Source organism: Aquarana catesbeiana, linkage group LG08, assembly GCF_042186555.1.
Source record: "Aquarana catesbeiana isolate 2022-GZ linkage group LG08, ASM4218655v1, whole genome shotgun sequence".
NCBI classification, from domain to species: Eukaryota; Metazoa; Chordata; class Amphibia; order Anura; family Ranidae; genus Aquarana; species Aquarana catesbeiana.
In genome coordinates, this window is record NC_133331.1 from 270,532,794 (window position 1) to 270,555,944 (window position 23,151).

Sequence of the window (23,151 nt, forward strand, 5' to 3'; positions counted from 1 at the left end):
CCCTCTTAAAAACCGAACTGCTACTTGACAGTGCAAGAAACAGACACTGGGCAGAGCAAGGGGTGCTGGGTAATAATTTGTCACTTTTATACATTTATATTTTTAGGCCACGACAAAATGGCGGATGGTCTGCCCCTTGCTCTCACTTTCATTCTATTCCCACTACCGTATAACCGCTTTTATTGCTTGGATTGAATTACAATAAATGAACTAAGTGAAGATGTTTGTCTATGCTAGGTAAAAGGAAACAGTAGTAGAGACCGCCGGAAATGTGGGATTGTACTTCTATGTCTGCAGAACGTGCGCTACGACAAAATGGCCGCGGCCGCTGATTATAGTAGGTGGAGAGTAGTGGGCGACGGCCAGCAGGGGGCGCGGGTCAGCGCTCTCGGTGTTTTGACCAGCCCTTCCATAGAAGTGGTACAGAGGCTGAACCCGGAAGTGTCAGGGAGGGGAAGGACAGGCACTTCCGGTCAAGTTGATCTGAGGCTTCTGGTGAGTTTTGGGGTGATGGGGGCCCTTTGGAGGGCAGTGAGGAGTCATTGCTATAGAGAAAGGATGGAGAGAGGCATTGTGGGAAATGTGCTCTGCCTATAAACCCAAAATTTATAAGCTGACTATGCAATACGACGACTATACACTGTACAATTTGATTGTACAATGCCCATTTACTATACAGTCTGTGCAATCTCCTTTGCAATTACCATATACTATACAATACAATCTGATTGTGCATTCTCCTTTACAATGACCACCCACTATGCCATGCCTGACATAAAGGGGAACTCCAATGGGAATCCTGTAAGAAGGTACTTTGAAAAGGGTCCTGATGTAAGGGGGGACTCTGATGAGAATCTTGATATAAAGGGGGATTCTGATGGTGACCCTGATGGAAAGTGGGACTCTGATATCTGATAAGGATTCTGATGGAAGGTGATGTAAGGGGGGGGGCCTCTGATGGAGACCCTGATGTAAGGGGGGGGCGTCTGATGGAGACCCTGATGTAAGGGGAGACTTCCATGGGAACCCTGATGTAAGGGGGGCTCTGATGAGGATTCTGATGGAGGGGGGCGGGCGACTCTGGACATCCTGATGTAAAGAGAGACTCCAATGTGAGGGGAGACTGATGTAAGGGGGGGGGGGCTCTGATAGAGACCCTGATGTAAGGGGGGGGGGCTCTGATAGAGACCCTGATGTAAGGGGGGGCTCTGATAGAGACCCTGATGTAAGGGGGGCAGCTCTGATGGAGACCCTGATGTAAGGGAGGCGGCTCTGATGGAGACCCTGATGTAAGGGGGGGGGCTCTGATGAAGACCCTGGTGGGGGGGGGGCTCTGATGAAGACCCTGATGGGGGGGGCTCTGATGGAGACCCTGATGTAAGGGGGGGGGCCTCTGATGGAGACCCTGATGTAAGGGGGGGGCTCTGATGGAGACCCTGATGTAAGGGGGGGGGGCTCTGATGGAGACCCTGATGTAAGGGGGGGGCTCTGATGGAGACCCTGATGTAAGGGGGGGGGGGCTCTGATGGAGACCCTGATGTAAGGGGGGGGGCTCTGATGGAGACCCTGATGTAAGGGAGGGGGGGCTCTGATGGAGACCCTGATGTAAGGGGGGGGGGCTCTGATGGAGACCCTGATGTAAGGGGGGGGCTCTGATGGAGACCCTGATGTAAGGGGGGGGCTCTGATGGAGACCCTGATGTAAGGGGGGGGGCTCTGATGGAGACCCTGATGTAAGGGGGGGGGCTCTGATGGAGACCCTGATGTAAGTGGGGGGGGCTCTGATGGAGACCCTGATGTAAGTGGGGGGGGCTCTGATGGAGACCCTGATGTAAGTGGGGGGGGGCTCTGATGGAGACCCTGATGTAAGGGGGGGGCTCTGATGGAGACCCTGATGTAAGGGGGGGGCTCTGATGGAGACCCTGATGTAAGGGGGGGGCTCTGATGGAGACCCTGATGTAAGGGGGGGCCTCTGATGGAGACCCTGATGTAAGGGGGGGGGCTCTGATGGAGACCCTGATGTAAGGGGGGGGCTCTGATGGAGACCCTGATGTAAGGGGGGGGCTCTGATGGAGACCCTGATGTAAGGGGGGGGGGCTCTGATGGAGACCCTGATGTAAGGGGGGGGCTCTGATGGAGACCCTGATGTAAGGGGGGGGCTCTGATGGAGACCCTGATGTAAGGGGGGGGGGCTCTGATGGAGACCCTGATGTAAGGGGGGGGCTCTGATGGAGACCCTGATGTAAGGGGGGGGGGGGCTCTGATGGAGACCCTGATGTAAGGGGGGGGCTCTGATGGAGACCCTGATGTAAGGGGGGGGGGCTCTGATGGGGACCCTGATGTAAGGGGGGGGGCCTCTGATGGAGACCCTGATGTAAGGGGGGGGGCTCTGATGGAGACCCTGATGTAAGGGGGGGGCTCTGATGGAGACCCTGATGTAAGGGGGGGCTCTGATGGAGACCCTGATGTAAGGGGGGGGGGCTCTGATGGAGACCCTGATGTAAGGGGGGGGGCTCTGATGGAGACCCTGATGTAAGGGGGGGGGCTCTGATGGAGACCCTGATGTAAGGGGGGGGCTCTGATGGAGACCCTGATGTAAGGGGGGGCTCTGATGGAGACCCTGATGTAAGGGGGGGGGGCTCTGATGGAGACCCTGATGTAAGGGGGGGGGCTCTGATGGAGACCCTGATGTAAGGGGGGGGGGGGCTCTGATGGAGACCCTGATGTAAGGGGGGGGCTCTGATGGAGACCCTGATGTAAGGGGGGGGCTCTGATGGAGACCCTGATGTAAGGGGGGGGGCTCTGATGGAGACCCTGATGTAAGGGGGGGGGCTCTGATGGAGACCCTGATGTAAGTGGGGGGGGCCTCTGATGGAGACCCTGATGTAAGGGGAGACTTCCATGGGAACCCTGATGTAAGGGGGGCTCTGATGAGGATTCTGATGGAGGGGGGCGGGCGACTCTGGACATCCTGATGTAAAGAGAGACTCCGATGTGAGGGGAGACTGATGGAGACTCTGATGTAAAGGGGGGGGGGCTCTGATAGAGACCCTGATGTAAAGGGGGGGGGGCTCTGATAGAGACCCTGATGTAAGGGGGGGGGGCTCTGATAGAGACCCTGATGTAAGGGGGGGGGCTCTGATAGAGACCCTGATGTAAGGGGGGCGGCTCTGATGGAGACCCTGATGTAAGGGGGGGGGGGGGCTCTGATGAAGACCCTGGTGGGGGGGGGCTCTGATGAAGACCCTGATGGGGGGGGGCCTCTGATGGAGACCCTGATGTAAGGGGGGGGGCTCTGATGGAGACCCTGATGTAAGGGGGGGGGCCTCTGATGGAGACCCTGATGTAAGGGAGGGGGGCTCTGATGGAGACCCTGATGTAAGGGGGGGGCTCTGATGGAGACCCTGATGTAAGGGGGGGGGCTCTGATGGAGACCCTGATGTAAGGGAGGGGGGGCTCTGATGGAGACCCTGATGTAAGGGAGGGGGGGCTCTGATGGAGACCCTGATGTAAGGGGGGGGGCTCTGATGGAGACCCTGATGTAAGGGGGGGGGCTCTGATGGAGACCCTGATGTAAGGGGGGGGCTCTGATGGAGGCCCTGATGTAAGGGGGGGGGGGGACTCTGATGGAGACCCTGATGTTAAAATTAGTTTTTTTTGGCCCCCAAATATTTGTTAAATATATGAAGTGGCCCCTGTACTGAAAAGTCCTTTTAATCTACCATCACCTTTGTCATGCTAGGGCCCCCCTGATTTGCCACTAATTGAATGGGTTGTACAATCAGATTGTATAGTGTATGACCAGTTTAAGATTTACCAAGATTATGTAATATGAGGACAAACCTAAACAACCCCTTCAATGGGTATTCAATCAGGCAGGCTCTTGCACTGCATTGTTAATGGTAGATCTAAAGGAGATTGTACACTCATGTTGTACAGTGTATGGTCAGCTATAGACTGGCAGGAAATGGACAATTTGTGATGTCCGATCATCTGGGGCCACAAGTGAGTGAGTCCTGGTCATTTCAGATCAGGAGATGACTTCTCCATTCCTATTGACCTTGATGAAAGAGAAGACATCTTCTCCTCCATTTCCCTCCAGTATGGTCATCTGACCTGCTCCGTCTACAGGGGACATTTGGACAGTCCAGGCCTCCCTACAGGCACCTCTGTGGAAGAAGATGATGGAGAGGAGTTCAGTTCTTCATGTTGGTCGGCCAATGGACCTCAGCGTTGGATTGTTCCAATCTCCAGTGAGATCTCCCCACCAAAATTCCCAGTTCCTGCCACAGTCAATACAAACCCAAGTGATGGTGTTACCCTCCCCGATGTGTTCTCCTATATGTAGCGTACGCTAATAAGGGGGAGTTGTCCCCTATAGCGCAGTGGGAGGGGTTGATAAGAAGATGATTGCAGGGACCTCTCACCTTCCTTCAGAGATCTACAAAGCCGATTCCACTCACCAGAACCGAAATCTCATCAATTTTATGAATATAAATAATGAGTTTTTTGGTTTCGAAGCCCAAAAGGCATTTGCAGGTGAAGTTGTCCTTGAAGCCACTCTTATTTATTTTTTACAGAGAACACCAAATTTTTATGAATATGTTGATCTTTTTGATTTTCTGTTCAGAGCTGACAACACTGGCAAAATAACGGGAAAGCCTCAAAAATACATCTCATGACGGAGAATGGAGGAGGAGCGCAGTCACATGACTGAGAGGATATTACACCTCACCCTGGAGATCATCTACCTGCTGACCGGAGAGGTGAGGAGGATTCTGGGAGGTCACATGACATCACTCTTATCTCTATTAATAAAACACAGATCTGACCGGAGAGGTGAGGAGGATTCTGGGAGGTCACATGACATCACTCTTATCTCTATTAATAAAACACAAACCTGACCGGAGAGGTGAGGAGGATTCTGGGAGGTCACATGACATCACTCTTATCTCTATTAATAAAACACAAACCTGACCGGAGAGGTGAGGAGGATTCTGGGAGGTCACATGACATCACTCATATCTCTATTAAAGTGATTGTTATTTTTAAGGAAAAAAAAAAAGCGACTTTACAAACATGTTATACTTACCTGCCCTGTTGCTGTGGATTTGCACAGAGCAACCCGGATCTGCCTCTTCTCGGGTCCCTCTTCAGTGATCCTGGCCCCTCCCTCCTGTCGAGTGCCCCCACAGCAAGCAGCTTGCTATGGGGCACCAGAGCCGAGACGCAGCTCGCAGTATCCATTCAGATATGGAGCTGCGGCCTGGCCCCGCCCCCTTTCTCTTCAGATTGGCTGGCTGACTTTAATTGACAGCAGCAGGAGCCAATGGTGCTGCTGTCCTAGCCATTGAGGAGGGGAATCCCAGCCAGCTGAGTGTCTGGTGCAACATCGCTGGAGAGAGATGGGCTCAGGTAAGTATTAGTGGGCTGAGAGGCTGCTACACACAGAAGGCTTTTTATCCTAATGCATAGAATGCATTAAGATAAACCATCTGACTTTACAATCACTTTAACCACTTAAGGCCTGGAAGGATTTGCCCCATTAATGACCAGGCTATTTTTTGAGATACGGCACTGCGTTATTTTAATTGATAATTGCGCGGTCGTGCGACGCTGTACCCAAACAAATTTGACGTCTTTTTTTTCTTTTTTTCCCACAAATAGAGCTTTCTTTTGGTGAAATGTGATCACCTCTGCGTTTTTGTTTTCTTTTTGCATATAAACAAAGAGCAACATTTTTGAAAAAAAAAAAAAAACATTTTTTACATTTTGCTATAATAAATATCCCCCCAAAAAATGTAAAAAAAAAAAATTCTTCTACATATTTTGGTAAAAAAAAAATCGCAATAAGCATATATTGATTGGTTTGTGCAAAAGTTATAGCATCTACAAACTAGGGGATAGATTTATGGCATTTTTATTATTTTTTTTTTACTCGTAACGGCGGCGATCATCGATTTTTAGCGGGATTGCGGCAGACAGATCGGACACGTTTGACACTTTTTTGGGACCATTGACATTTATACAGCGATCAGAGCTAAAAATAACCACTGATTATTGTATAAATGTCACTGGCAGGGAAGGGGTTAACACTAGGGGGCGATCGAGGGGTTAAATGTGTTCTCCTTAATGTGTGTTCTAACTGGGGGGGGCGGGGTGGGACTGCCTGGAGGAGGAGACCGATCACTGTTCCTAATCTTTAGGAGCAGCAGATCTCTCTCCTCCCCTGACAGAATGGAGATCTGTCTGTTTACATTGACAGATCTCCGTTCTGTCTCTGACAGGAGCGACCACGGGTGGCCGGCAGGCATTGCAAATGCCAACCATGCGCATCGGCTCCAGCGTCGCACACGCCCCGTAGAGCTCTTAAAGCGGCAGACGTACCATGACAGTGATTAGCTCAGGGGAGCCAAACTGCGGCGGCTGGTCCTTAAAACACAGGCCTGACCGGAGAGGTGAGGAGGATTCTGGGAGTGTTAAAATGGCACTGTTATTTCATCCTTCAGAAGAGGGACATGTAAAGCATTGAAGGTCCTTCAGTCATATAACTGTCCAGTATTTACTAAAAATTTAGATTTTTTTTTTTAGATTTATGGGCCTTTAAAGGAGCCAAGAGGATGCGTAACACCCAGATATCACTCCCATATCACAGGATGGTGGAATAGAAATAAGAGCCCCACTATGGAGCCTCCATCTCCCTCCCTGACATCAGAGAGAAATGACAAGAAGATCCTAGAGGTCACCCAGAAGATCATTGAGCTGCTGATGGGAGAGGTGAGCGTAGCTAGGAATTCTGGGATATTATCCAGTAACAGACAAGGAATGTGTCTGGATGGTGACTCTATCATTTTGTGTGTCAGGTTCCTATAAGGTGTCAGGATGTCACTGTCTATTTCTCCATGGAGGAGTGGGAGTATATAGAAGGACACAAGGATCTCTACAAGGACGTCATGATGGAGAACCGGCTGTCCCTCACATCACAGGGTAAGAGGAGACTTTCATCTCTTGTAAAGGAGAGAAGAGTATTGAGGATCCACCTAGATACACACATCCTCTGATATAAAGACATAGAAACAATGTATTCAGTCAGTGTGTGTGTTTCCTACAGATGAATCCAGTAACAGAAATCCCCCAGAGAGATGTCCCCGTCCTCTGTATTCCCGGGACTCCACACAGGAAGATCAGGAGGATCAGGTAAGCAGAACTATAAAGCATCATTCCCAAAGTGATTGTGCTGATCTTGTTATCTCATATTCATTTAAAACGTTTCTAAATTGTGCTTTGTGTAGAATGATGACCTGATTATTATTGAAGTTGAGGCCATAGATAAAGATGACACAGACGAAAGGGGTGACGAGTGGGGTAACGAGGAGGAACTTCCTCCAGAGATCAGCACAGGTGACGAATGAACACTAAATCCAGAAATGAGTCCCAGATCCTACCATGTGCCCCCAATTTGAAGAACATGCCCAGCAATCATCATAACTATTTCTGTAATTTTATCTCCCCTAGACGGACTATACAAGAAGTGTGAACTGGGGATCCATCACCTTAATCCTCCAAATGATGGACTTGAGGAAGATGATGACGTTACAAAAGAGTCTGCGAGAGAAAACCCTATCACCCCAAACCATGCAGGACTTCACCGAGCACATCTATTATCTGGTCCTCCCATACACAGGCCATTGCTTTCCCATGACGTGCACCCAATTGACCATTACACAGGTCATAGACGGGGCGAGGTGTTCATGCCTTTTGAATATTCCAATTGTTTTACCCAACGTGTCGTCTTTCATCCACACCTCACCGCCCGTGGAGGTGAAAGCCTGCTATCGTGTTCGGATTGCGGAAGGCAATTTACAAAACATTCACATTTACTCGTCCATGAACGAATTCACACAGGGGAAAAGCCGTATTCGTGTTCTCAATGTGGAAAAGCCTTCACAAAGAAGTCCCATCTTGTAACCCATCAACGTATTCACACAGGTGAGAAGCCCTACTCCTGTTCCTTGTGTGGCAAAAGCTTTACCGACAAATCCAACCTCGTGAAACACGAAATCATCCACACAGGTGACTACCCATTCTCGTGCTCCATCTGTGGGAAAGGCTTTGTACAAAAGTCCTTTCTGGACCTCCACGAAAGGGTGCACACCACTGACAAGCCCTACACCTGTATGGACTGCGGCAAAAGCTTTGCCAGGAACTCCCATTTCGTCATGCACCAGAGAACTCATTCAGAGGAGAAGCCCTACTCTTGCCCCGAATGCGGGAAGAACTTCACCAAGAGGTCCCATTTCATCGCACACGAGCTCATTCACCGAGACGAAAAGCCATTCTCCTGTTCCATCTGTGGGAAAGGCTTTGCCCAGAAGTCCAACTTGGTCACTCACGAGAGGATCCACACTGGGGACCACCCATTTTCCTGCTCCATGTGCGGGAAATGCTTTACCCACAGGTCAAACCTAGTGAGGCACGAGCGGGTTCACACTGGCGGACTGGCCTACTCTTGTTCTTGGTGTGGGAAATGGTTTGCACAGAAGGCCCAGCTTGTGGCACACAAGAATAGCCACAAGGAGGGAGATTCTAGCCACAGCACTGATTTGGGAATATGTTTATAGGGAATTAACCCCTTAATGCCTAAGCACAATTTAGCATTTTTGACATGTGTTAGTAAAACTGTACATATCATCACAATTATTTTGTGCATCCAGGTGGATTATACCTTTTTTTTCAGGACTAATTGGGCTTTCATTTGGTGGTAAATGGTAATGGATATCTCCTGATTTATTTATTCATTTATTTTATTATTATCATAGGAAAACTCCCAAAATAGTAAAAAAATATTTTTTTTTATATTTAGCTATATATTTTTTGTTACTACCATAACCTACCACCAAAAAACAACTCAAAATAAATTCTCCCGCTCCGGGCGATCACATTGATACCACATATGTGTATGTTAGTTGTATGTACCCGTACAACATACCTAAAACAATAGTGCACATTTTCCTTTTGTTTTATCCTACCTAAAACACATTGATACTGATACTAATTTTAAAAAAATTCTTGCCAAAATATACTGACCCTGAAGTGTGACCTTGACCTTTGAACCTTACTTGACCCAAACACTAACCCAGGCACTGACCTAGATCACACCTTGATCAAGCTATTTTTTTATTTATTTATTATTATTTTTTATTTATTTTTTTTACACATTTTTTTTTCCTTTCTGCAAGGAGAGAGAAAGATACAATGTATCTCTCTCCTCCATTCACAGAGAGAAACACAGGAGCAGGCTTCACAGTGACTGATCACCGTGATAGCCAATCAGAGGCTATCACAGCAATCAGGTGACCCGGATTTAGGAGTTCCGGGTCACAGGCTGCGGGGCTCCCTCTGAGACAGATATGCATATATGCATCCACGCAAAAAAGCCCAGTCCAGTGGGCCGCATATATGCATACTGTTGGCGTGAAGGGGTTAATCAAATAAAGTGGTGGGGGTCCCTGGAGTAAAGTTTATTTATTGTGATTTCTTTGATCTTTTATTGTAATATTCCAAGCAGGTTATCAAATTTACTAGCTCAAGATTTTTTTTTCGGTGTTTTATGAGCAGCATTGAGCTGACCCATTTTTAAGGAGTGCTCAGTTATGTATTTTTCCTGTTACAGTGCTAGACTGCATTACACTTCTAATTATTCTCCACCCCTGAGGAGCTCTGACCATATCCTCTACTACAGTTACACACAATGAACTTTTTGCATCTAATCCACCTCTGAGGAGCGCAGTCTCAGCCAATTGCAAACTCTATTATATGAAAGAGTGTTAAAACAAGTAAACTAGTTCATATCATGCCCCACCCCTGAGGAGCTCACATTATAATGTCTCCACTACAGTCACACACATTGGACTATTTGCATCTGGCCCGCCTTTAAAGAGTTTACAATCTCTGCTATACATATTGTCAATTTTAAATTAGAAAGCTAGGTCATATTCTAGTGTTTACAAAGTCTTTTGAAATATTCACATCCGTCGCTGTTCAGTGTTTACAGTCCTCATCATTGTTACATATAGTATTATTGGTTATCTATATGACATATTCTGCAGTGTTGTACAGAGGACACTGAGCCAATTACATCAGTCTCTACACCCAGGGGATCTCTAGGCACATACTATTATTATTAATAATAAACCTTTTATATAGCTTTGCCATATACCGCAGTGCTGTGCAGGGGACACTATGAAAATCATATCAGTCTCTGCACCAGAGGAACTTTCACTCTACTTTCCTACCAGCTGTAGGGTGTTGGGGACCATTTTACATGACAGTGTTATTGCTGCTTTCCAGAACCTACTAATAGGTTCCTTGGCCAAAATTGTACAGCGGTGGTAGGTAAAAGCAGACTGTGCTCTCCTTGGGGGCGAGGACTGAGGGGATTGGCCTGTGTACTTTTATATATACAGTATTTTGGTGCTACATCTATTCATAAAATAAAAAGGTAATAATCACCTAGCTACACTTGTACCCTTTCCAGTACCTACTGTCTCTCAGGGGGTAGGGAAAATCAAACTGTGCTCTCCTCAGGGGCAGGGCCAAAGAGCATTGGTCTATGTACTTCTCTATACAGTATTTTGGTGTTACATCTCTTCATAAAATAAAAACGTATGCAGCCGGCTACACTTGTACTCTTTCTCCCTTCCAGTATCTGCTGTCTCCCAGGTCAAACTGTGCTCTCCTCTGGGGATGGGCCTAAGAGGATTGGCTTATTTACCTCAACGTATAGTATTTTGGTGGTACATTTATTCGTAAAATAAAAATGTGATATGCACCCGGCTACACTTTTACCCCTTCCAGTACCTGCTCTCTCCCAGCGGGTAGGAAAATCAAACTGTGTGGGGTGGGGCCTAAGAGGATTGGCCTATGTTCTTCTTTGTACAGTATTTTGGTGTTACGTCTGTTCATAAAAAAAAAAACATAAGCATCCAGCTACACTTGCGCCCCTTCCACTACATGCCACCTCCTAGATGTTCGATATATCCCAGAAGTCCATGGGGCAGACAGATGAAGCAGCAGATAGGGAATGATGTCATCCACATGCCAATCTCCAGGAAACCTCTTTGGCTGCTGCTAGGACCAGGGTGTAGATTAGTTGGCCGGCTGGTTCCTCCCCGGCCTCAGTTGCTTGCTTGAAAGCAATGACTTTTGTGGACCAGGGGGATTTACTAAGACTGGTGCACAGAATCTGGTGCAGTTGTGCATAGTAACCAAATAGCTTCTAACTTCAGCTTGTACAATTAACCCTTGACAATAAAACTTGGAAGCTGATTGGTTACTATGCACAGCTGCACCAGATTTAGTAAACATTCCTCTCTGTGTCAAACGGTAGCCAAAGTGAGTAGGCCAGGAGTTCCGATTTCTTCCGTTTGGGGGTCATTGACCCAGCTTTGAAGCCAGAGGATATGAATGATAGCCAGGAAGCCAGAACCTTATGGAAAGACAGGCTACCAGACATGCAGGTATGAGAGGGTCACACAGTTTCCTGTGTGGAGGGATGGGCAGTCCTCTGACTCTAGGGCAGTCTATGTAATTTACCTGGCTGCATCTCATATGGGTGCCAGGGAGGTGACCTGACCGACCCCGGGAAAGTCACCCCGGAGCTCATGGGATAAAGCGAGAAACAATTCAACCTGATTAGACTAAACAGGGGGAGCCATTGTTTTGCTCCTTCTGAGAATGCAAATTCCTTGGCTGACATGTCTATCCTACTTGCACCAGAATTCCAGATGAAAGAGAAAGCTAAAATAGGAAGCTAATATTTGTTCTTGTTTAGTGGCTCAGAGTATAGTGCAGTGGTTCTCAACCTCAGTCTTTAAGTACCCCCAACGGGCCATGATTTGGGAACTTCCTTTAGATAAAATAGCTCTTATCAATATCATGTCATTGATATTGATTTAGAGCAAAGTAAAGGGAAAATCTGAAAACATGGCCCGTTGGGGGTACTTGAGGACTGAGGTTGAGAACCACTGGTATAGAGGATCAGCATGGCAGCCAGAAAACTGGCATTTTACCCACTTGCCGACCAGCTGCCGTCATACTGCGGGTTGTTCCCACAAATTGCTGTAGTTGTATGTCAGTCCATTTTACAGCTATAGCAGGCGCAAGCGCGTGGCCTGGCGGCCGCGATGTCCGCCCGCGATCGCTCCTCAGAGCGCCAGAACAGGGATCTGTTAATGTAAACAAACAGATCCCCGTTCTGTCAGGGGAGTAGAGAGTGATTGTTCCTAGTGATCAGAAACAGTGATCTCTCTGTACTCCTAGTCAGTCCACTCCCCCCACAGTTAGAAACACCTTCCAGGGAACACCTTAAATCCCTTGATCACCACTAGTGTTAACCCCTTCCCTGCCAATTTCATTTATACAGTGATCAGTGCATTTTTATAGCTCTGATCGCTGTATAAATGTCACTGGTCCCAAAAAAGTGTCCGATCTGTCAGCCGCAATGTTGCAATCCCGCTTAACAAATCACTAATCACTGCCATTACTATTAAAAAAAAAATTAATAAAAATGCCACAAATTTATCCCCTATTTTGTAGATGTTATAACTTTTGCGCAAACCAATCAATATACACTTTTTTTTTAACCAAAAACATGTAGAAGAGTACATATTGGCCTAAACTGATGAATGTGGTTTTTTTTTTGGATGTTTATTATAGCAAAAAGTTAAAAATATTGTTTTTTTTTTTCAAAATTGTCGCTCTTTTTTTGTTTATAGCGCAAAAAAATAAAACCTCAGAGGTGATCAAATACCACCAAAAGAAAGCTCTATTTTTGGGAAAAAAAGGACATACATTTTGTTTGGGTACAACGTTGCACGACCGCGCAATTGTCAGTTAAAGTGCCGCAGTGCCGTAACGCAAAAATTGGCCTGGTCATTAAGGGGGCACATCTTACGCTCCTTAAGTGGTTAACAAGAAGAGTTCATCAGCAGCAATGATTTTTTCTCCTCCGTGCACTTCCCCTTTAAATATCTCTTCCCACCGGAAACATTTCTCTCACTTCCATCCTTTGTGTCCACAGCCGCCTAGCTTCTTCCTGGTCGCCATAGTGACGTTAAGCGACGTGACCATGACTGGGAGCCGTTTATTCCAGAGCCGCCACTAGAGGGTGGCCATGTGAGAAAAGGAAGTGTCTTCAGTGCAGGAAGTTGGTGGCCATTTTGTCGTAGACCAAAAGTGGAAAAAGGAGGGGGAATTTTAGCTCAAGAATCCTCCTGAAGGAGGTGTGGAGAGTGTGTGCCCAGTGAGGAGGAGGTAATAATGTCTTCTTAATATGAGAGAAGGGGGTCCCAGCACTCTGTGAACTGGATAGGGAGGTCAGCCAGGAAAAGGCTACATACACCCCTCAATCTCTCAGTATTATCTTAGAACCTTCCCTTTTAAAGAGTACCTGTCAGGTGTCAACATAAATCAAAATCATGCAACCCTTGTTCCTGCGGCATGCAACACTGCTCCTAAATCAACAGGCTGTGTGCAAATGAGACTAAACCAGGTGCTGGTCCAGAGCTTCATTGCTGGTTGTGTTCATCCCCCGCCACCAGCAATGTCGCTGAATGAGCCCCCCGCATCCAAAGACGATCTCTGCCGGCACACAGCCCCCAGACAATGGACGGCAGGAAAACTGCTATTGCCATAAGGCACAAGTACTGCATGACCCCCTCTACTAATGTAGGCGTTGCACCCCAGTAGTCCTCCTTCACCGTTATACAGAACTCATATTTGTTTCCTATTACAGGCTCTCGGGGAATGGTGATCGTCACCAAGGACAAAAAAGATGGAGATTCAGCGACCCCTCACATCAACGGGTAAGAGGAGACTTTCATTTCTGGTCCATGCTGGACATTCCATCCTCAGTGCTGGTTCATCCCCTGCCGGCCGCAAAGCACCATTGATGCTAAGGCATTGTCAACTGTGCAGCTGACAGCATCATAGTAACCTAGGAAATGCTTGTCCTTGTCCAAAAATAGCCATAATTGATAATGACATCAGCAGCGTCCCCCACCCCTTTGTTATCAGGGGGTAATCTCCTAGCTGGTAGCTGAATGGAGCCAGGGATATATCATTGGTTGCTAGGATCCCATCGGCCACTGGCATCAAGCAGCCCACAAACCCTGAGAGGTAAGCTGTCACATTGATGACAGCTTCCCAACACAGAAATGTCCCCCTCTGAACACTGGCGTGCTTCTGTACCGCAACTCAGCATTGGTCTTAAAGAGGGGTTTCAGTCTGTAAAAAAAAAAAATTAAAAGTCAGCAGCTGCAAATCCTATAAGTGCTGACTTTTAATTAATGGACACTTACCTGTCCAGGAATCCAGCCCCGGCCTCACCCAGGCTAGTTCACTAGTTTTTGGGTTCCTGGTGCCGGCACCCTAACTGTGGGCAGCTGGCTGTGTGCCTTTTGGCTTCACAGCCGGCTGCCCACTGCGCATGCATGAGCCGCGCTGCGCTTTGTGAATGGTTCCGCAGTCTTCTGGGACCTGTGACGTGTACCAGAAGACTGCGGGGAGGCAGAAGTGGGAGCGGGTACCTGGCAAAAAAAGGTACCCGCTTCCCCCCCTCCAAAATTAGATGCCAAGTTAGGCAGAGAATGTGGGAGGATGTCTTAAAGCAGAACTTCCCCTTTTGAACTTCATTTCCTCGGCTTGTCGTAGTGTTGTACGTCACCGCGTTCTTGAAAAGTCCAGAGAACTTTTGTGTGACCGTGTGTATGCAAGGCAAGCTTGAGCGGAATTCCGTCGGAAAAAACATCCAAGTTTTTTCTGACGGGATTTCTGATCGTGTGTATGGGGCATTAAACTTTGTTCACATGTGCAGCAGCCCCTAATGCCCCTCTGAAAAGCATTCAGCGGTGGTTCACTTTTTAGAGGGCTGTTTAACCCTGTAAGTCCTGCACCACTGCATGTTTTGGCATGACCCAGTAGACTTTCCTGGGTCACGTTTGGTGGCAGTAATGCCCACTGAATGTGACATGCTGTTTAATTTTTGCATGCCCTGGCTCAGGTGGTGGTTTGGGGGTGGGGGAATAAAACTGTGGCTCAAATACCTGGTTTACCGCCCATAAGCTGCATGGGTGAACAAACCCTTACACTTGCCCCTGTATGATTTTTTTTTTTAATACCTAATTTTTGGTCTATGGAGTCCTGCACTGATAAAATTCACTGCTCTTCTCCAGTGCCCCATCTTGAATTGAGAATTGGCACAGACGGGACATGCTGTTTCATTTTTGCATGCCCTGGTTCAGGTGGACGGGAAACCAGGTGGTGGAGCTGCGGTTTTACTCTGCCCACCTGAACCAGTGCATGCAAAAATGAAACAGCATGTCACATCAGTGCCAGATCTCAATTCAAGATGGCGGCACTGGAGAAGAGCCATGAACTTTGGCAATGCCGCATGATTAGCCGCAAGTGTGAACAAACCCTTATACTTGTTGCTGTATACAAAAAAAGTGATATTCCTAATTATTTGTCCATGGGGTCCAGCACTGCCAAAGTTCACGGCTCTTCTCCAGTGCTGGCATCTTGAATTGAGATCTGGTGCATGTGCTGACTAGCCTTAGGGTGACCTGGCAGTGCCCTGTACATACACATGTGCGGACACACCTTGCGGCCCTTCCAGTAAACATACACAAACCCCACAGTGTCTCTGCACATTCACAAGATCTCGGAAGCTCGGATGCATGACATAGACATACCAGGAGGCAGTTCGCAAGATCTTGCGTATGTGAAGAGAGGCCATGAGGGCTCTCAGAATCTAAATACATCATCCTCCCCTAGGGATTTGCTTTTCTTTAACAAAAATGTTTTGCAGATGCGTCAAAAGGATATTGGAGGGGACAGGAGAGACTGTCGCAAGGCTTTCCTGAATTAGGCGCACACCATTTTAAAGGGGATATACCATCAGAAGTGTTGTAAATATTTACTGAATTCCCCTAATGTATTCAGTCAGTGTGTGTGCTTCCTACAGATGGATCCAGTAACAGAAATCCCCCAGAGAGATGTCCCCGTCCTCTGTATTCCCGGGACTCCACACAGGAACATCAGGAGATCCCTCAGGAGGATCAGGTAGGGGGGTCTTTGGAAACCCAGCCAGGATGGGTTGCCCCTAGTGTTGTATATAAGAAGATCATCACATTCTTATTGTCACTTTTCCATGGACATAATCTCATTGGTTGGTCTTCCTCAAACTGCTTTGTGTCTCTTCTAGTTCAAAGACCTGGTTGTCATCAAACTTGAACCAACATATGACGAGGAGGAGGACAAGTCAAGTGAGGATGAGGAAGAAGTTCCTCCAGAGATCAGCACAGGTGAGGAATAAATACTAAGCGTCCCAGATTCTCCTTGTTCCTTTTCATTGGCTTTTTGGGTCTGTATGTTCGTTCTACCGTAATTCGATGACCCAGTCTCCTAAAATGACTTCTTTTTCCAAGTTGCTTGTTGCATCTTAAAGCTGTTATGCAGTCCTTTCCAAGATCTTCACAGCCAGCCTCAGCTGAGCCTAAAAAGACACTTGAATTACACCACAGATCCAAATACAGTCTGACATGGCACAATGTAGCCCCCTTGTCCTAAACAGGGGCTACTGTGTTCATTTCGTTTTTTGCTTGGCTGTAGTTAGCTCGCATTGATTTGTATAGTTTTTCACCTGGTTATTCCCTAAGCTTAAAGTGTTTGTAAAGGCTGAAGATTTTTTAACTTCATGCATTCTATGCATGAAGATAAAAAACCCTTTTGTGTGCAGCAGCCCCCCTCATACTCATCAGAGCCTCCTCTCAATCCAGTGATATGCACAGGAGCCTCCGCTGTCCCAGGTCTCTCTTTCCTCATTGGCTGAGGCACAGCAGTGGGATCATTGGCTCCAACTGCTGTCAATCAGAGCCGGTGAGCTAATGAGGAGAGAGTGGGAGGCAGGACCGAGCCACAGCTCTACGTGTCTTATGGACACATAGAGTGGGGCTCGGAAGGGAGCACACACCAGTGCCCCAATAGCAAGTGGCTTGCTATTGGGGGCACTGGTCAAGGGGGAGGAGCCAGGAGGACCATCAGGGGATCCGAGAAGGAGAAGATGGGGGCTTCTCTGTGCAAAACTATTGCACAGAACAGGTAGATATGACATGTTTACAAAAAAATGAACCTTTAATAACAAAACTAAGCCATGAATATTTATATTTTCTTCAGCCAATCCAGTGGGAGATTTAGGCCACTGGTGTGTGCTGGGGGAGGATATAAATATTTGGGACAGGCCATGTGCTCGCTCTCTTCTCCTGGGCTGAGGCCTAGGGAGGTGCTGCTGAATGGAGCTCTGCTCTTAGACCCCTTTTAAACTGGGGCCGTGGCCAAGGTGAAGCACCACTAGTTTTAGGGATACTTTACTGCTGTTTAAGCGGTGCTTTTCGGCAGCTAGCAGGGCACTTTTAACCCCAAAGAAGGGGTTGAAAACTCCTTTGTTGCGGCACTTCAGAAGCGCTTTTTTCAGGCACCTGGGAAGCGCTACCCATTCATTCCAATGGGCAGGGCGTTTTGGGAGCGCTAAATACATTGCTCCCAACCCGCCCCAAAGATGCTGCTTGCAGGACTTTTCAGAACGTCCCGCAAGCGCACTGCCCAAGTGCACTGGAATGAATGGGAGGTGGTCTGGTCTGCAAGAAGCCAAGGAGGAGATCCAGGGAAGGCCCCTCACTGGAGAGGGCCAGGAAGAAGTCTGCTTTCTCAGAAGGTCCTGATGATTCACTTGGAGAATACACTGAAATTGGGGAACGTGCTTACAGTATTGCCAGTTTGGCTTAAGGGTTCTGACAATGGAGCTGGACATTGATCTGGATCTGGAGAGTCTGTAAGTGATCTGCTATGGTATCTGGGACCCCAACCCTCCCTCCCTTAACACTTCTGTAATAAAACTTTCTGAGCCGCTATCTCCATCCATGGTGAAGCTGAACAATACCTAAACAAAGATGGCTCTGTGCTTCTGGAGAAAAAAAAGCAGGTGAAGGTAGGGAATAAATACATGACACTTTACTTAGCATGCCAAACTTAACATGACCAAATATATCTGATGTCAGGTCCACTTTATTAGTTTGCTGTGTATCAAATCTTCTCTTTTAACTTTCAAATGTGAGTACAGTTTTACAGATCAGAATCGAGGAGCTGGTGTCAATACATTTTGGTGACTATGTGTTTCCTACAGATGGATCTACAGATGGATCTAGTATGGATTTGTATTCCCAGGACTCCACACAGGAGGATCAGGAGATCCCTCAGGAGGATCAGGTAGGTCCACCATCAGCTTTTATAGAAGTGTATGCTATTCTTTTCATCCCCATCTATCAAAGATTGAAAAAACTGACCTCCAGCCTTACTTTAAGTCCTGCACAGTTGTACCCCTCTCCTGGACTGAAATGACTTCCTCTGATTTCACTGCACACTGTGAGCTTCTCACAATGTGCATCAGAAGCTGCTACAAGCCAGACAGAGCCTGCCTCATTTCCAGGCTGGAGGACAGCATCATCTAGGCTCACCCCTTTCATTCACTGGATTTCAGGTCTTTCAATCATGAAGGCTTAGCATCACATGCGGGCGGTCTTCATGCAAAGACCCCTTGCCTAGGAACACCCACTCCTCCAGACCACAAATGTATTTTGATATTTGCAAGAGTTGGCCCACTGGTTGCATCAGGGCTGAGAGGAGTACTGAGGCAGGGTTCTCTGATGTCTTCAGTAGGGTTGCACCAATACCGTTTTTTTATCGATGAGTATCGATACTTTCGCTCAAGTACTCGCCGATACATACTGAGTACCGATACTTTGCGGTGCGATTTGTGTCAGCGCAAAATAAATGGGTGCAAATTGCACTGCAAAGAATCTCATGCGATTTCCCCCACCACGTGTGTGTGTAGATAGCGAAAAGCGCCATTTAGCAGACAGCGCATTAACCACTTCCAGCCCAAGAACGACATATGATGTGGGGATTTCTGAATGATGCCTGCAGGCATCATTCAGATATCCTCTTTTAGAGCCGACAATTCTGTGCACTGTAAGAACAATCATAGCAGTTCAGCCGCTTGATCGTTCTTACAGGCGGCGGGAGAGGACATTCCCTCGCCCGTGCGATCGGCGACCCGGAGAAAGAATCTGCAGCCGCAGTAAGATGATCATCTCTATGACCGTCGGAGGCCCGGATGCGATGTTATGACGTCACGTCCGGCCGGCGGAAGTAAACAAAGCTGAGCTCTCGGCTGGAAAGAAAGAGATCAGTCATTTTTTTTTTTGTCTCAATCTTTCCACCCTGGAGGAGAGATGTGGGGTCTGTAAGAGGACCTCCCATGCACCATTCCTATTACAAGGGATGTTTACATTCCTTGTAATAGGAATAAAAGTGATTACAAAATTTTTTTTTAAAGAGAAAGTGTAAAAATAAGAAAATGAAAGTAAAATAAACGGTGTTCAAATCACACATGTGAGGTATTGCCGTGTGGGTTAGAGCGAGAGCAACAATTCTAGCACTAGACCTCCTCTGTAACTCTAAACTAGTAACCTGTAAAAAAATTGAAAGTGTCACCTATGGAGATTTTTAAGTACCAAAGCTTGGCGCCATTCCACAAATGTGCGCAAAAGCGTGACATGTGAGGTGTCTATTTACTCAGCAGGAAGAAATCGCATGCGATTCAGACTACATTCCTGTTTAAATCGCAGTGCGATTTGCTCCCATTCATTTTGTATTGACACAAATCACACAGCAAAGTATCAGTTTCGGTATCGGGAGCATTTTTACGAATATGAGTACTTGTAAAAATGCTCAGTATCGGCACCGATATTGGTATCGGTGCATCCCTAGTTTTCAGGTAGCTATGTACAGCATCTTAGCGGCCCCTCCCACCAGCCATGTTTGAAACAAGAGAATCTGGGTGTCACACACTGGATAAAGTTGAAAATTCTTCTTTATTGTAAAATTAGGATCATCAAAAATACAGGACAATCAGGCAGATGGTACAAACACAGCTGACGCGTTTCGCACTCTAGTTTGAGTGCTTACTCATAGGATCTACTTAACACACACCTGGGAGCAAGTCTACCTGAGCGGTGAATCACCTTCCCTGTTTTGTCTGCATCAAAGGATATATCCTCCCACCAGCCATGATGTGACTACGTTGTATAAAAAACACAGAGACCCATTTATATTATCATGTTCAACCAAAAAAGGAGGGAGGAACCCCTAGGGAAGGCAAAATGTAAGCAGATTAACCACTTCAGCCCCAGTGACAAACCGGTACGTCGGGGGGGTGGGTTGAGGTGATTATCCTGGGATGATGCCTGCAGCTGCAAGCATCCTCCCAGTATATTTTTATCAGCCAACGATGGACTTTTGTGTAAAAGCGATCCTATAGGCTAATTAGCTACTGGAATCGCTTTTACAGGTGGAGGAAGGGAGTCCCTGGCTAACCATAGAGAGGACTGAAACATCTCCGATCATCTCTGTGGTCTAAGAAGCCAGAAGCGAGTATTTCGTCACTTGTAAAGAAGCCATTACTGGCTTGGGAAAGCATCAGATTAAACTGATCTCAGTTTCATTAGATGCTTTTAAGGGCAGAAGAGAGATCTGGGGTCTAATAAACCCCAGATGTCTCAGTAAAGAGGGCCTATTATTGCCCATGCTGTCTCAGGGGACATTGTTCATCCCTTGCGATAGCAGTAAAGTTGATATAAAAAAAAAATTAAAAGCGAGTGTAAAAATAAAAATGGAATACAATTGAATCAAAAATAAAAAATTTTAAGCGCCTCCATCATCCTATGCTCGTGCACAAAGGGGAGCGCACAGGCTGGTCGCGCATGTATACGTAAACCGTGATCCCACCACACATGTGAGGTATCACCGAGAACACCAGATCAAAAGCAATAATTCTAGCAGCAGACCCCCTGTGTAAATCTAAAGTTGTAACCTGTAAAGGCTTTTAAAGGGTCGCCTATGGATAATTTAATGTACCGTAGTTTTTCATCATTCCATGGGCATGTGCAGTTTTAAAGCGTGACATACTTGGTATCCATTTCCTCGGCATAACATCATCTTCTATAGTTTACCAAAAAATTGGGTATGATATTGTGTTTGGAAAACTGCTGCGCAAATATCACGTGATGTAAAAAAAAAATGCAACGCCCACCATTTTATTCTCTAGGGCCTCTGCTTAAAAATATATATATAATGTTTGGGGATTCTAAGTAATTTTCTAGCTAAAAAATGCAGATTTTTCCATGTATATGAGAAGTGTCAGAATAGACCTGGTCTTAAAATGATTAATCTTTAGCTTTAAAATATTTTGTGTCTGTTGTAGGCCGAAAATGTGATTATTAAGGTTGAAGTGAAGGATGAAGCAGAGGAGCCGTATGTGAGAGGTGAAGAACCGATTGAGGAGGAGGAAATCCCTCCAGAGATCAGCACAGGTGAGTAATAAACACTAAATCCAGAGAAGAGTCCCAGATTCTCCTTGTTCAGTCACTACAACAATCTCTTCTTCTCCCCCCTCCTCTGTCAGTAGACAGTAATGGGGAGACAGTACGGGCCCAGTGGGGGAGTCAGGAGCTTCGAGCTTTGCTGTTGAATTAACAAAAAAAAAAAAAAACCCTGATTGCCGCATACCTTGCAAAGCCATATGTTGTGTGAATGATAGACACCTCAGCCAGGTCCATCTGAGCCACACTCCCTACGCATTTCGTCCCACTGGGGCGCGGCAAAATGCGTTGGGGGCATGGTTCATACAAAGCTGGCTGAGGCTGCTATTATTTACACAACGGACAGCTTTGCATCGTGTACGGCGATCAGGTTTTTTCATAGTTGGCATTGAGTTAAGACAAATGTTTAGCAAGCCTGCACCCACAGCGAACCTACCAGATAGAACTAGAGAGACCCGAGTAGGACCTAAAGCTTTATTTAAAAGGAGCTCCAGGCTCCTTAAAAAGAAAAAAAAAAAAAAAGTCTTTTAATATAATATAATATAAGGACACTCACTTGTCCAGGGATCCAGCGTTGTCCTTACCCGAGCCAATTCTTCAATCAGCTTTGGGTGCAGGCGCCAGCATCTCTAGTAAGGGAAACAGGAAGTGAAGTTTCCTACTGCACAAGTCACGCTGCGCATGGGAAGGGTGGGGGGGTTGGGGGAGAATTTCTGGCTCAGTTCACCATGGCGATTTGAGTCAGAAGTGGGAGTGGGTACCTGTCAAAACCAGGTACCTGCTCCCCCCAAAAAAGTGCCAAATGTGGAAGGTGGGGGGGTTGCAAACAAGCAGAGCTTCCCCTTTTGGGTGGAGCTCTACTTTCAGGTCAACTTTGCTAATAAATGTTGCGTACAGATTAAACGGCTTCAGTTCCTCTCCACGCCTTATTTTCTCCAGATGGCCAACACAGAAGGATCATCACGGAGAACAGATCCACTACATCTCCAGAAGGCAAAACGGAAGATGGTAATATAACAGCAGATTCCTCCAGAGAGAACCCCGCTCCCCCAAACAAACAGCCGGTATGTTTCTCCACCATAGTTCCCACATGTGTTCTTGTGTGCATTATTGGCTGCCCAATACTAGAGGGGGCACGCTGATTTACATCATGTAGATCAGTGGTTTTTAAGCATATAGAGACCAGGGCCTGAAAAAGTCTTCCAAAACCTTACATGCCCTAACAGTAAAAGAAAAAGCTTATACTCAATCAATAAAGTATGCAAATATAAAACATGTTCTAAAATTCTGTAATGCCGCATACACACGGTCGGATTTTCCGACGGGAAATGTTGGATGTGAGCTTGTTGTCAGAAAGTCCGACCGTGTGCATGCTCCATCGAACATTTGCTGTTGGACTTTCCGCCAACAAATGTTTCTTAGCAGGTTCTCAAATTTTCCACCAACAAAACTGTTGTCGGAAAGTCCGATCGTGTGTACACAAGTCCGTCGCACAAAAGTTCACGCATGCTCTGAATCAAGCAGAAGGAGCTGCACTGGCTATTGAACTTCCTTTTCATCGTACAAGATTGTACATCACTGCATTCCCACGTTCAAATGTTGGCCAACAATTGTGTGACCGTGTGTATGCAAGACAAGTTTGAGCCAACAACCTT

The 23,151-nt window shown here is 46.8% G+C and overlaps 2 protein-coding genes across 2 annotated transcripts in view; both read left to right on the forward strand.

Annotated features, from left to right (window-relative positions):
* Positions 1–23,151, forward strand: part of LOC141106739 (uncharacterized) — a 51,388-nt gene that overhangs the window by 20,636 nt on the left and 7,601 nt on the right. Inside the window, exons 9-14 of the mRNA XM_073597668.1 lie at positions 13,824–13,864; positions 16,024–16,121; positions 16,264–16,363; positions 18,241–18,323; positions 21,379–21,487; positions 22,436–22,560. Coding sequence (XP_073453769.1) covers positions 13,824–13,864; positions 16,024–16,121; positions 16,264–16,363; positions 18,241–18,323; positions 21,379–21,487; positions 22,436–22,560 — 556 coding nt within the window. The remainder of the gene's footprint in view (positions 1–13,823; positions 13,865–16,023; positions 16,122–16,263; positions 16,364–18,240; positions 18,324–21,378; positions 21,488–22,435; positions 22,561–23,151) is intronic.
* Positions 350–10,676, forward strand: LOC141106457 (uncharacterized). The gene is made up of 7 exons (XM_073597248.1): positions 350–495; positions 4,630–4,765; positions 6,591–6,776; positions 6,863–6,986; positions 7,111–7,196; positions 7,292–7,400; positions 7,515–10,676. The coding sequence occupies exons 2-7, from the start codon at positions 4,688–4,690 to the stop codon at positions 8,618–8,620; spliced, it is 1,689 nt and encodes a 562-aa protein (XP_073453349.1). The 5' UTR covers positions 350–495; positions 4,630–4,687; the 3' UTR covers positions 8,621–10,676.